The 13,739-nt window shown below is 39.1% G+C and overlaps 1 protein-coding gene across 1 annotated transcript in view; it reads left to right on the top strand.

The window, feature by feature from the left end:
* tmem145 (transmembrane protein 145) overlaps window positions 1-13,739 on the top strand; it is a 38,399-nt gene that overhangs the window by 5,984 nt on the left and 18,676 nt on the right. Inside the window, exons 2-5 of the mRNA XM_051406768.1 lie at window positions 7,068-7,142; window positions 7,611-7,688; window positions 9,544-9,630; window positions 10,978-11,079. Of these exons, the coding sequence (XP_051262728.1) occupies window positions 7,068-7,142; window positions 7,611-7,688; window positions 9,544-9,630; window positions 10,978-11,079 (342 nt within the window). The remainder of the gene's footprint in view (window positions 1-7,067; window positions 7,143-7,610; window positions 7,689-9,543; window positions 9,631-10,977; window positions 11,080-13,739) is intronic.

Here is a 13,739-nt window from a genome sequence, read left to right as displayed (position 1 = left end):
GGATCCCTACAGAGATAGACCTTGCTGTGAAAGAGTAAGATTCTTTTAGTTTAACCAGAAACAGCAGTTATGTGTTCAGAGCCACCAGACTTCACTGACAAACACAATAATATTACCTTGCAGCACTGTAACACTTCATTCAAACATGACTAAAATAAAATAAACTCAAAATATAAAACCAAAACCTTGGTTTTATCTTTCCATTGTTCCAACAATCACCATTTATTCACTGAGTCAGCTCAGATGCCTGATCTCCTCCCTCCTTATTTAAGTGTGTATTTCAACCAAACCAGAGTTGGTGATTATTGGAACAGTGAAATCAAGGATTTGGTTTTATATTTTGAGTTTTATTTTATTTCAGTCATGTTTGAAAGAAGTGTTACAGTGCTGCAAGGTTATATTGTGTTTGTCAGTGAAGTCTGGTGGCTTTGGTTGTTTTATTTTGTTTCTGTTGAGTTTTATGATGTTACAAGCTAAAATGATTGATGGCTTTGAACACAGCGATATAGTGTTAATGGTTACTCTATCTCTATGTCTGTAGGGATCCTTTCGTAATATTGTCAAACACCTATAATAGCAGTCTGATCAGTGGAAAAAACACTTGTAGCACTTTTAGTGGACGTACATTGACGGTGTGCAATTGCCCAGATTTTGTGCAGCCAGTTTTGTGACTGCCAGCCACGGCCCTCTCGTTCAATAGTTCCTCTCGACTATTCAATTCAATTCAATTCACAACAAGCCGCATCTCACAGTGCTAAATCGGTTTAAGCTGAACATGCCACTGACTGAAAGTGTCAAAACTAATTATTTTCCTCATCGATTCACCTGATCAGTTTCTTGATTGATCGCTTTGTTTGTAATGTCAGAAAGTAGTGAAAAATGCTCATCACAATGTTCTCAAGTCAAGGCAAACTCTAAACTCTAAAGATATATAAGGAAAAGGGAAACAGACAGATCCTCAGAATTTAAGTAGAAGCTGGACTTAGAGAATGTTTGATATATTTGCTTTCCTTAATCTATTAATTTATTATCAAAATTGTTTACAAAATCGTCTTGACTGTTAAATCGACTCATTATTTGCTCTTGCTAATGCTACAGAGCTGCAACAGATGAATTTACTGTTATTCATACATTTTGTTTCAGTTAATGGATTATAATTTTTTCTATAAATGTTTAAAAATAATGAAACTGAAATTGTCTGTCACAATTTTAGCAATGTTCCCAAATTGCTTGTTTTGTCTGACCGATAGTCCAAAAACCAAGAAAAATCACTTTACAACTAATATTCATTTACCATTTTTTTGCTTGATAAATGACTCAAATGAATGACTTTTAAAAATATGGACAATTTATAGGGCTGGATATTATCAAAATATGTGTCTAGATAAATCAACAGATAAGGATAAATAAGGGCGAATGTAAAAAGAATCTGGGACCAATGAATGTGTGACTTTAGAAATGGCCAAAGTGACTATTAGTCGTCAAAATAGGGACAATCGACTCAATTGTTAATCAGCTAATCATTTCAGCTCTAGTGTTGAACCATTCAAGGTAAATTGTTAGAGTATACACTGATATTTTAGACTTTATTGTGCTTCAAACTTTGAGGCAACAGTTTGGGGTTCACCCTGACATTACTCCCATGCATAAAACCAAGTCCATACAGAAATGGTTCTGAGTTTGCTGGCCTGCGCAGAGCCCTGACCTCAACCCAATCAAACACCTTTGGGATGAAGTGGAACACCGACTGCAAGCCAGGATTTATCACCCAACATCAGTGCCTGACCTCACTAATACTCTTGTGACTGAAAGGAAGAAAATCCCTGCAGCTCCTTTTGAAAAGCTTGTGGAAAGCCTTCCTTGAAGAGTGGAGGCTGTTATAGCAGCATAATAATGTCCATGGCTTGGACATGAAAAATTACCAGTCTTTTTATGGGTTCCATTGGCACTTTGGCCTTGCCGGATCAAATCGTGCCGCACTGATTTTGTGTTTCCATCACCAGTTTAAAAGTTGTGCCGAGCCATGCCCGAGATGGACCATCTCCAGAGTCAGGCCAAAAGGCTTCCGACCGCCCCCCAGCGGCTTGCGTTGACGCCAGCCATGGCCGACCCATTACATCCCCCTTTCTCCCCCTTTCTCCCCCTCAAACAAGCACATGTCATGAGACACAACTCATGTCTGTACCAGAAAGCAGAGAGACAGATGTTTTTTTAAAATGTCTCTGAGTGTTGAGCTCTCAGTACTTTTAGCTTGTAACTAAATCTCTGTGGTTTGAAGTTTTTTTTTTCTCTGTCTCTTCTGTCCTGTTTGTACTTTCAGATATCTGTTGTATTTTACTGTTTAATGTTCACTTTCAGCTGTATAACAGTCGAGTTAAGTTACTGCTGATGAAAACCCAACTATTTTTTAAAATGTCAAAATAACTAATTAAGGAATGATGATTTCCAGTTGTTTCATTAATCAGCTGTTAACTCTTTAAGATATTGTACATAAGGTTTGTCTGGAAACTAGTTGGGTGAAGGTTTTGGATTCATAATCAGTGGTCATATGTGTCCTCTTTGGTGTGTGTGTGAAGCTCAGAGAACTTGCTCATATATCAGGAATGAAGTCTAACTAATTATCTGCTTTGAACACCATTGTTTTTTTAGAGCTGTAAAACTGCTGTTGGGTTTTTGAGTTGGTAATTTGAAGGATGAATGTATGAGAGCAATTGGACAAGAGAGGGTGTTTTGAATGAACAGTTTGGCCTTTTGAGGTTTCTATGGCAGCTGCAAGCTAAGGCATGCTGTGGTTGCTATGACAATAATGGGGGGGGGGCACAGATTTGGTGCCGTGTGTGCATGAGTGTGGGTATGCATGTTTGCAGGCCATGTCATGCTGTAAGAGTATATGACAGATGCTCATGGGTAATCCTGTGTGTGTGTGTGTGTGTGTGTGTGTGTGTGTCTGTGTGTCTGTGTGTGTGTGTGTGTGTGTGTGTGTCCAACAAGGGGGTCTTTCACAGTCCAAGCCTGGTGAGTTAAACGATACCCCCCTGCATCATCCCAACCAGACCACCCCATCTCTCCAGGGATTCATCTTTGGGTCAGCGCTTCCCTCTGTTGCCCCGGTTGTCATGGTTACAGCATTAAGCGTCACCCAGGACGATGCACAAAGAGGTGGGAGTGAGTCTCTGGCTTCAGTGACTTTTGGAGTTTGCCATGAATTATAACCCAGAGGCTCCGGGGGATGAAGCTGGCTGGCAGCGTCTGAAATATGGCTGCGGTTTTGTTTGCTGTGATATATGGAGGCAGCAGTGCTAGCCACGCTACACTGCTCCGGTTTCACTTTATTTCTCAGCACAGAAATTACTGTGCTTGTTTATGTAGGGAGAACGCAGGGCAGAGGTAATTACAGTATAATGGTGCAAGGGGAGTTTTGCTGGTTGGGTGGAGATCAAAAGTTCATAACAACAAACCTTAAGGCCGCTTGTAATAACGGAGAGGAGAACCATGCCCGAGTACTTAAAGATGCTGAAATGTGCAACAGATTCTTCTGTGGTTGGAGACATTGTGGATTGTGTGTTTTGGATGCGCTTGTTTTAACAGTGAAGTAGATCTTATAGATCGGATATACATTAATATATCTGATATGATATGAAACACTATAACACATGATTTAGTTATTTATTTACTATATGATTGTGATTTCCTGCTCTGAAGAAGCTACATTACAGTAGAATAATTTAACTGTCCAACTGACTGTGAAATGATAAATGACGAATGCCTGTTTTGAAAAGGTATAGCCAGATAACTTATAGCTCTCCAGTTAGGAGTAGGAAAGCACATGTAGTCATACATCAAATAATTATTACAGCTGAGAGTAGGGCTGAATGTTGAAGCACGGTGCTTCTGGTCTGACCAAACAGTGTCTGCAGCATTGAGTAAATAGCCATGTTCTTACAGTCGGCTTTCTCTTAGTGTTGTTTACTCAGTCTTTGATCAATTAATATGCTGTAATCTTCTTGATTAATTCTTAATTGCAATTTTCTGAAGCTTAAGGGGAAGTTTTCAATTTTCTTTTTGTCCAAGCAGCTGTGTAAAAAGATATTAAGTTTTCAGTTTTCTTCTGTAATTTAAGTAGAAGAAGCAGCAGATTATCCCGTTTGAGAAGCTGGAACCATAAAATACTTGGCATTGTTGCTTGAAAAATAAATGATTATTCAGTTATCAGAAGATTATTATTTCGCTGATTGACTAGAGTGAATTGACTGTTTCAACTCTTTAATCTGATATTTCCTCATCTACAATAGAAAGAGCAGATAGAATACCGTTTTGCAAGCCCATGTGTGTTGGACACACTTATTATAATTAATTCTAACAAGAAATAATTTAATGGTGCCAAAACTCAGGCATTGTATTGGCACTTGTATTGAAAGAAAATATACCTCAATACTTGTTGAGTATTGACACAGTTGTGTACACAGAATCAATGACTTTTAATGCTTGATAAAATTCTTAATCTCGTTTACTTGTAATGCGGTATTTCCTAATTATATTCAGAACATTTTGTTAATATTAAACTCAATTTTATCCAGGCAAAGTTGTTGTGTGGCTGTCTGTGTTCATAACATTTAGTGTAGAGTTTTTGGGGTATTTTATGTTAAGGCTGCAACTAATGAGGTTTTCATTTCATTCATGATTTTATTTACTGGATTAATTGATTAATCATTTGCTCCATAAGATATTATAAAATAGTCACACATGTCCATCACAACTCCCTAGAGCACAAGTTGACATATTCACATGACTTATTTTAGGCTCTGACCAACAGTCCAAAAGACGTTCATCAAAACTAAGAAAATCAGCAGATATATTTAAAAAATAATAATTTCTTCCTCGAAAATGTGACAAACAATTAGTCAATAAGCAAAATTGTTGCTGATGAATTCTCTGTTGATCAGACAGAGAAAAAAATGGTTGATTTTCCTGTGGACTAAAAGACATTCACCACAAATCTGTAGTATTACAGACTCCAGCATTGGTCTCTCTCAGCTTTCATTTGTCTAAATAAATCCTCTGCAATGCTGCTCTAATTTAGCAAAACTGGCTATTACTTTTTCTTAAAGACCTGATGTCTCATTCTGGTTCAAAACTCTTCATTTATTCCAGCTGCCTCAGTAGGGCCTACTCACTCCGGGCAGCTCTCCAGATAAAGAATAGTGTCTGTGTAAACAACATATAAGTGATGTGGTGTTAGTGTTGTGTTCAGCACTATGATCCATAGCTACACAGAATATGGCCCAGCTGTGTGTGTGTGTGTGTGTGTGTGTGTGTGTGTGTGTGTGTGTGTGTGTGTGTGTGTGTATATATATATATATAAATAAATAAATAAATAAATAAATAAATATATATATATATATATATATATATATATATATATATAGTGGTTGAGATATATACGTATATAGACCACCACTGACTGATCCTCCATGGCGGTGCTGCTGCAGTGCCTTATGTAAGCTGTGTAACAGTGAAATACACCATCAGCACTATTATCTGGTCTCATGCTGCCAAGCTTATGGCTGAATATTAAGAATGGATAGTTTTTCTTCTTCTCCACCTCTCTCCCTTATTAATGTGCTCAGCAGCCCCTTAATGCCCTCTCTGTTTACCCTCTCTAGAAGTTTACCCTCTTGATGCTACCACTTTTTCTTCTACCTTCTTTTCAACCCCCCTCCTTTTTTTCATTATTGCTGCATTTATTTCCTCTAGTTCTCTCCAAAAAAAATTTTCTTCTCTTCCTTATGCCCCCCCTCACAACTTACCAAGACTTAATGAGTGAGTTACACCACTGGTCTGGTCTAGTGGTGGATTTGCCAAACTAGCCTGGCTGTTCATATCAGAAGTGCATTCTCCGCCCAGGTCAGCAAGCGAACCTGCTCCTCTGCTCTCTTCTAATCACACGTAAAGCTGACTTTTATAATAGCCTCATGAATTATGCGTTCCTGGAACAATGAAGTTAAAAGGACCATCTTGTGATGATAGCAAGTAGTGGCAACTCTGTATGTCTGGACACAACTGACAAGTATGTGGAGTATGTATGTAATTAAAAAAATATATAAAACACAAACAGCAGTGATGCTTTTTCTCCTAAATATAGTGGACGGGCAGATTTGGATATGTCAGAGGAAAAACCAGTGAAACTGAACAGTGGTGGGGGGAGACAGTAATTCAGAAAGGGGTGGCAAGCATGGAATGCATATTAAATCATTTATCAGAATCAGGTATTTTATATTGTTTACCATAGATTATCAGTGTTTTCTTGCCAGATTTGTTTGCAGAAAAAAGGGAGCAGCCTCAAAATTGCTGCAGATCGCGATGATGTGCGCTCTATTTGAACAGCCCAACAGGTTAAAGTGGGCACCGAACGGAAGCGGGCTGGGATCTTTAAGATGCTTCTCCCTCCAAACAGCTCTCCATGCACCAAGAGGCATGGGAGAGCAAGCCCCCCAACAAAACACTTAGTACTAATAGATAATTGTAATAATTAATTAGAATCAGAATAAATCATCTTAAATGTAAACTATTGTTCTTGCAACTCCACTTATAATCTATATCAAACTTTAGCAAGTCATTTGATCTGCTCCTTTACACTTTAAGAACAAACATTACTGGGACATTTAATATTCAGGAATCGGCATTATAAGCAGTACCGCTGTTTCCTTTAGGTAAACTCCCAGCTATATATTTCTGTATATTTCCAACTCTTACTTTTCTCATTGCTTGCTCAACATTGTTAGAAAACCACAAATTATGAGTCATGCTTTGCTCGTCATTTTGGTGCCACTGGTCAGCAGCTGTCATTGATTGTTACCATGGAAACATGGGATTATCTTTGTGAAACTGGCCCCAGGAAAGAAATGTGTAATTACATGACCAGATAACTGCAAAACTAATGACATTGCCATCAGCATCACTGGTACAGCCCACTAAACTAAGATGGTTAAGATGGTAAAAATAATATCTGCTAAACATTTTTTTTCCTTTTTTCTATTTTTTCCTTCTCTTCTGTTTCTTGACTTCAGGACTGGGTTTTCCTCACTCGCTTCTGCTTTCTCACTGACTTTGGACGTCTGGACTTCCGGTTCCGCTATCCAAAGGTAGGACGACTGTGTGTTTGTGTCATACATTTGTTTTAAATATATATTATTTTCAATCAATCTTCTACATTGCCTTCTCTGGTAACACAAGTGTTTTACTTTTCTTCTTTCTTCATCCTTTATTTACTTTACTTTAGTATCATCTTCTCAACTAGTTCTCTCTCTTTTTCTTTCCGTTTACCTTATCTAAACTGATGCCATCGCTCTTTCTCTCTCCTCCTTCCTCCGGCTGTTCCTGCCGTACACAGCTCATCCTCTATTTTCTGTCCCCTCCTCCTTCCTTTGCTCTTTCCCACTAGATCTTTCTACGCGTCTATTTTGTACTTCCTCTCTGTCTTTTTTTTTGCCCATTCCTGTCGTAGCCTGCAGACTTTGGAAACCGTTTTTGTCGTATGGATCTCCAATGGTCTCACTGCCTCCTCTGTGCTCTCTCTCTATGCTGTCTCTCTTTGTCGCTCCTCTGTGCAGTCTCGCTGCTGTCAGAACATATTGCTCTACTTTGATGACAGTTCTCAGTGGCCAGCTGTGTACAAGAGGCCTGAAAAGGTGAGATACTGACACCCTCTGCATCATGTCTTTCGACAAGCCACAAGCCACAAGAGAAATGTATCACCATTTACTAATTTGCATGTCATTCTTGTAATGAAAAGGCCCTGTGACTCAAATGTAGTTAATTTTCACATTTGAACTTGAACTAAAGGATCACACGCTGCTCATACTGCTCAGAATAAAACAAAGCTGTCTCTCTCAGTTCCTGAAAGGCTTTTCACTCACAGGCGATGATGTATTATTGATGATACATGCAGTGATCAAGGATGGTACAATCCATATTTCTGAACAGACAGTTCTGCCTGAACTGTAGCTGCTCCACATAAAATGACAGCAGGAAGATTTTCTGTAGATAGATGTCTGTTTTTTTTATTTTATGGACTGTTCCATGAAATAAAAACACTGGACATTGACGCATTTTTGTTGTTTAACCCAGTACTTGTAAGTAACAGTGATAAAAGGGTAAAGTGCTTATCAGCCTTGATTTGAGGATTTAAATCCATATTGGATGAACATTTTAGGAATTACAACTCTGTCTTTGTACTGCTGCATTGTTCAGAATCAGTGGGACGATGTATACAAAAGGGCTATGATTGATATTGATGTTGTTCACTCAACAATATTATTGGATGAACAATACTTGAACACCCTTAAAAGTGAAAGTCAGCACTTGCAGCTTTACAACCTCAGTTTAATTCAAATCCAATCTGAGCAGAGAGCCAAAATATTAGAAAATGCACCAATGTCCACGTACTTAACAGACTGCACTGTATGCGTTTAGTCATTTCTACATTTAGTGGGATCACTCACTTATTCCATATTTCATCATTTTAAGGTTTAATATCTTTTGAGATTTTCGGCTTTTAGAGTCCAGAAATTGGATTCATGTAACACTGTCCTTGGCTATAAGAGTAGCATGCATGGATTCTTTATCTCTGTTGCATTCGCCTGTATATGGCACAGTCAGCCAGTACTATGAGATATAACATGATACAGTCTATAAATTCAACACTAAATTGCTTTCACAACCAATGAATAATGTATAATGCGACCATTTACTGCAGGCGAACGTTGGTAGCCTCCACTCACCAATTTAAAGCTTAACCAGTCCAGGGTTATAGTACACACAGGATCTTGTGTTTATTAAAATAGGGTGAGTTTCTGCGTAAAAAGGAAACTACCACACCTAATAGGGTTATCAAGTGTTTTGTGTCCTTTAAAGGAACAATGCTACAATGGTCTAGCACAGTAAGAAAAAAGATTGACCAAATACAGTGCATTTCTTGGCACCCTGTAATCATTTGGTGGTGAGTTCTTATTGCTGACATCTTTTGACGTGTGATGACATGTTGACATCATTCCAGCACAGGTATAAACATCACACCATTTCAAAGCTCTCAGATAGATTTTGTTGTCAATTATCCAGAATCCAAACAGTACGCCCTTCATTCTACACTCACCATTTTTTTCCCATTAATATTCAGCAGTCACATGGAGAAATCCATCAATATCCATGTCAATTTCAATTCCACTTACAGCAGCTTCAATAGACCATAAGGCAATCCAGCCATAATTTCAATTACATTTTGATTAAACACATTTAATTTCATGCACTTTCTGAACTGGAAAAATGGTCTCTTATGTTTTAACTGCTGTTCTGTTTTTACTTAATATGCATACAGCTGAACGTAGGTGTAACCCGCAGCTGCAAGTTTGGGCACTTCATTATTGAAAAAATAAATGGGTGGAATCTGAAATAGAAATAAATGAGAGGGGACGAGGATGAGTAGATACAGAAATTTCACTGAGGTAGTCATTGTATTTCTGATTTTACTGTGTCTTCTCCCGTCAGAACTGCTACCAGAAGGAAGCGGTGCTGAGGCCAGAGAACAACCAGGTCATCAACCTCACAACACGCTACACCTGGTCAGGCTGTGTGGTAAGAGCACAAATATATACATACACACATTAGGATTGGCAACCTCCAGGCACCTCATCATTCGATTCAGAGGGCTACGATGCAATTTTAACAATTATCGATGTATTTTGATGTTTCACAATTGTTGATTTCTATAAAGGATTTATTCTTCTTGCTACTTTCAAAACATAATGTATTTGTAATAATCCATAATTAAAATATGCTGATGAATTTACTTGGATTATCTTTTAATTGTAGTGACAAATGGAAAAGATGTGTCAACTGGAAGGTTACATTTGCATACATACGGCATATTCCTCTACTGCAAAGAACCAACAAGATAAGAAACAAAAGTGTGCCTGTAGCACCGTCCTTGTAGTGAAATAACAGTACACAGACTTCAGCATGTTCTAAATCACCCGATAAAAAGCTGCTGCTAAGCTTTGGGCGTGTCGGCTGGATCGTCTTCGGTTGCTCGCACTCTACGCAGCATATCTTGGGACATGAACGCCATTTTGTCTGCAGCCAGACACTGTTTTGTTACAGGCGATCATAATGTCGAGAATTTAGTTTTTCCTTTTTCTATTATTGACTTTTCTGCATCGAGACATAATTGTTCAAGCGAGAATCACAATGCATCTAAGAATCAAATTTTTCCATCACCGCTAATACACACTTGTACTGAGTGGCATCCTGTCCCTGAGAAATACTCTTACCAGAATCTAATGCAGGGATGCTGTTCTGTGAGAATAGTTGACCTCTGACCTCTGTGTTATGAAGTGCGTTACACCATATCACGTTATTACTTTTTATCACCACATAGTTGAACCTATTTTCATATTTCTTATTGCATATTCTTTTGTAATGCAAAAAAAGGAACAGAAATATGTAAAGGAGGTAAACATAGAGAGAGAGAGAGAGAGAGAGAGAGAGAGAGAGAGAGAGAGAGAGAGAGGCAGTGAGAGCTAATGGCCTGTAAAGTGTTTTTATAACATTTTACTGATTCACACTTTTCCACTGTTGATGATGCATCCCAGTCAACCTGAAAGGGTCAAAGAGATCTTTCTTTCCTGCAACACCTTTTTTTTTTTTAGATATTCCTTTAGTCTCTTTTCAATAAGCAACGCAACGTGTTTGTTTCACATTAGGAAGTGTTATTGCCAGCGTGACTCTGTTGTTGTGGCGCTTAGTGGATCTTGTTTCCACATTTCAGGCTATATTGGGGTGTGAAATATGTTTGTATCTTGATATATCAGGCTCCCACTCTACTGTGATAATTCAATGTGTCTCTGAGGTAAAAACGTGCTGCCTTTTTGGATAAGAACATCCTCTTTGTACACCTCCCCCTCTCATATCTCTCTCTCTCAGGTGGAGGGAGACGGGAACGAAGAGGTTCTGAGCTGCGTGGGTGGCCGTAGTTTCCGCTCGGTGAGGGAGAGATGGTGGTACATCGCTCTCAGCAAGTGTGGGGTAAGCACTGACCCCTGACAGCTCCCCCCCCAACCCCACTGGCTCTCCCTCTCTACAAGGCCAGGTGTACTAGCAGGCTGTTGCCATGGTGACGCACTGTCGTTAGCACACAAACAAACTCGCAGGGCTCACACAAAAAACATACCCGTGTAGTCACTGTTTGTTTTCTGCTGCCCTTCAGATAAACAAACGTCACCAATGTCATCATGATTAACGTCATCATCTTTCCATCAAAACTGAAGATGTTCTTGTGTTAGACATCTATACATTTTTTTGAAATGTTGCGTCAAGGAGCTATTTTAATATTTTCAAGTTATATTTTGCATTCAAGTTAAAAACAGTTTTCAGGTGCAAGTAGCAACATCAGATATTAAAATGGGAAAAGCTGAGGCGAAAATATACCCAGCACACCCTGAGGATGGCTCTATGAAAACTATGTTTTAAGGCTCTTTTTTTGTGCTGGCTCCGGTTTTTAAATTTTAAATCAACTTGAGCATAATTTTTGTCCCTGTATGTGCTTTCCCATTTGAGCATTTTGCACCAGGCTACATTTTAAATTCTCGAAGTAATCGAAATAGGCAAACAAAAAACTGCTAGGAAATTTAACCCTGTGATTTACAATACTTATCCAAATGAGATAAAGATTGCAAGTTGGGGCGCCTGGATAGCTCAGTGGGTAGAGCTGGCGACCCATGTACTGAGGCTGAGTCCTTGCTGCAGCGGCCCAGGGTTTGAATCTGACCTGCGGCCCTTTGCTGCGTGTCATCTCCTTTCGCTGCCCCCCCTTTCCTGTCTATCTTCAGCTGTCACTGTAATAAAGGCAATAAAACCCCCAAAAATATACCAAAAAAAAAAACGATTGCAAATTGAAAAACTGATAATCTATTAAGGATTATCAAATGTTTTTGCATGTTGCAGATCATCAGATCTTATCCAAAATGTAATATAGCTTATGATTATGATTTCTGTCCAAAATGCTCCTCACACCCCCCTTACCCTTCTCTTTTCATATGTTACAGCTGATCTTGAATCTGTGCATCTTCCTTTGAATTGCCTCTGGACCCCGCGAAACGCTTTATCTCTCTCACCATGTTACGGGGCTTTGAACAACAAAGGCTCTTAATATGTGACTCTCCGCTTTAACTGTGCTAAACATGCCTTACAAGGGCTCCACTGTAGCCTATTGATTAGCTAGCTTCAGGGACTTTTAAGCATTGTGTGGTTTTTATAATGGGACTCTGTGTTGTGGTAATGGTGTGCCGACAGAAAAAGAGCAAAAAGTGGTAGCTGTGGTGTGTTGTTTGTTGATGTGAGTCTGGACTGGAGAAATCATACACTTGTGAAATGATAGCTCTGCTTAATGATGACACATCCTCCTACACTGAGGGCTTCAGTCAAGGGTGAGTCCTAGGAATAGGTGTGTGCATCTGTTTTTTTTTTTTTTTTTTTTTATGTGTGCAGTGTTTTCATTTTGTGAAAGTGGGTGAGGAAAAGGGTGAAAAAGTATTATTACTGAATGTGTATGTCTACCTGCCTATCAGTGTCATACTCTGGGTTACATCAGTGTCGTGCTCCTGGTCATGATTGTGTGGTTGAGTGAGAGATTTTTTTCCTCTGGGTTTGTTTTTGTGCTGTCTGTTGCGAGAGCTGGCTGAAGAGGGTTATGATTAGAAGGGATGCTTTCCATGGAGTGTGGTTTGGTGTCACGCCAGCGTCCGCTGATAGACACGCTGCCTAATGCTGTTGGACAAAAGTATAAAAGCTCGCCTCCACTCCCGGGGACATATGCATGTCGCACCCCGCAGCCAATTTCCACCCCTCGTTTCCCGCCACTCGCTTTCTCAGATCCCTTTCGCTTTCACACCTCTTCGTCTTTCCTACCTCTGTCGCTCACAATCTTCAGCTGTGTCCCGCTCTCTTTCAGCTCTGTGTCACCAAGCTGTGACGCGCTCCACGCCATTTCATATCTGTTTACCTTTCCTATTTTCCTTCTTCCTCTTTGTCAGCCTGTCTCTAATTGGGTTTCTCTTTTCCATCTTGCCAGCTCACTGGACTCATTTTTTCTTTGCTTTCTGCTAATTCCATGCATTTTCCCGCCGCCATCACTTCTGTGTGCTACTACATATTTTCCTCTCTTTGTCCCTTTTTCTCTCTTATCCAGCTCTCCTTTCATGTACTTTCCATCTCAGTCTTAATCTGGCTCTAAATCCTCAACCCTTAAAACCAGAGGATGTAGACTCGCCTGAATGAAATGGTAAAATGCGAGGTTATTTAACATTTCCAGACAATTTCACTTGATTAATTATAGTAGGAAACCTCAAGGCTGCAAATCATTATTTCATCAGCAGAAAAAAAAAGATAAGTCATTATAAATAAAATTCAGGTCATCACAAATTACAGTGAAGAGGACCCTGGCAGTCAGCAGGAAGGTTTTTCAGCCAAGTAAATTGCCAGAGTAACTAAAGTTCACTAAAATTAGCAGGCTTGAATACTGTTTTTTTCTCTTGCAAATGTCTTTGCATTAAAAGTACTTTCCTTGATAATTTATAGTCTCTAAAACTTTTAAAAACTTCCATTGTGATACATACATCACACTGTATAGTCCAGCTCTAATTGCATTTGTATAGCTGTGTATAGCTATAAAGTTTTCCAAAAAGGCA

Source organism: Dicentrarchus labrax, unplaced genomic scaffold, assembly GCF_905237075.1.
Source record: "Dicentrarchus labrax unplaced genomic scaffold, dlabrax2021, whole genome shotgun sequence".
NCBI classification, from domain to species: Eukaryota; Metazoa; Chordata; class Actinopteri; family Moronidae; genus Dicentrarchus; species Dicentrarchus labrax.
Note: the sequence above shows the minus strand (reverse complement) of the source record. Positions and strands in the feature narration are given on the sequence as shown.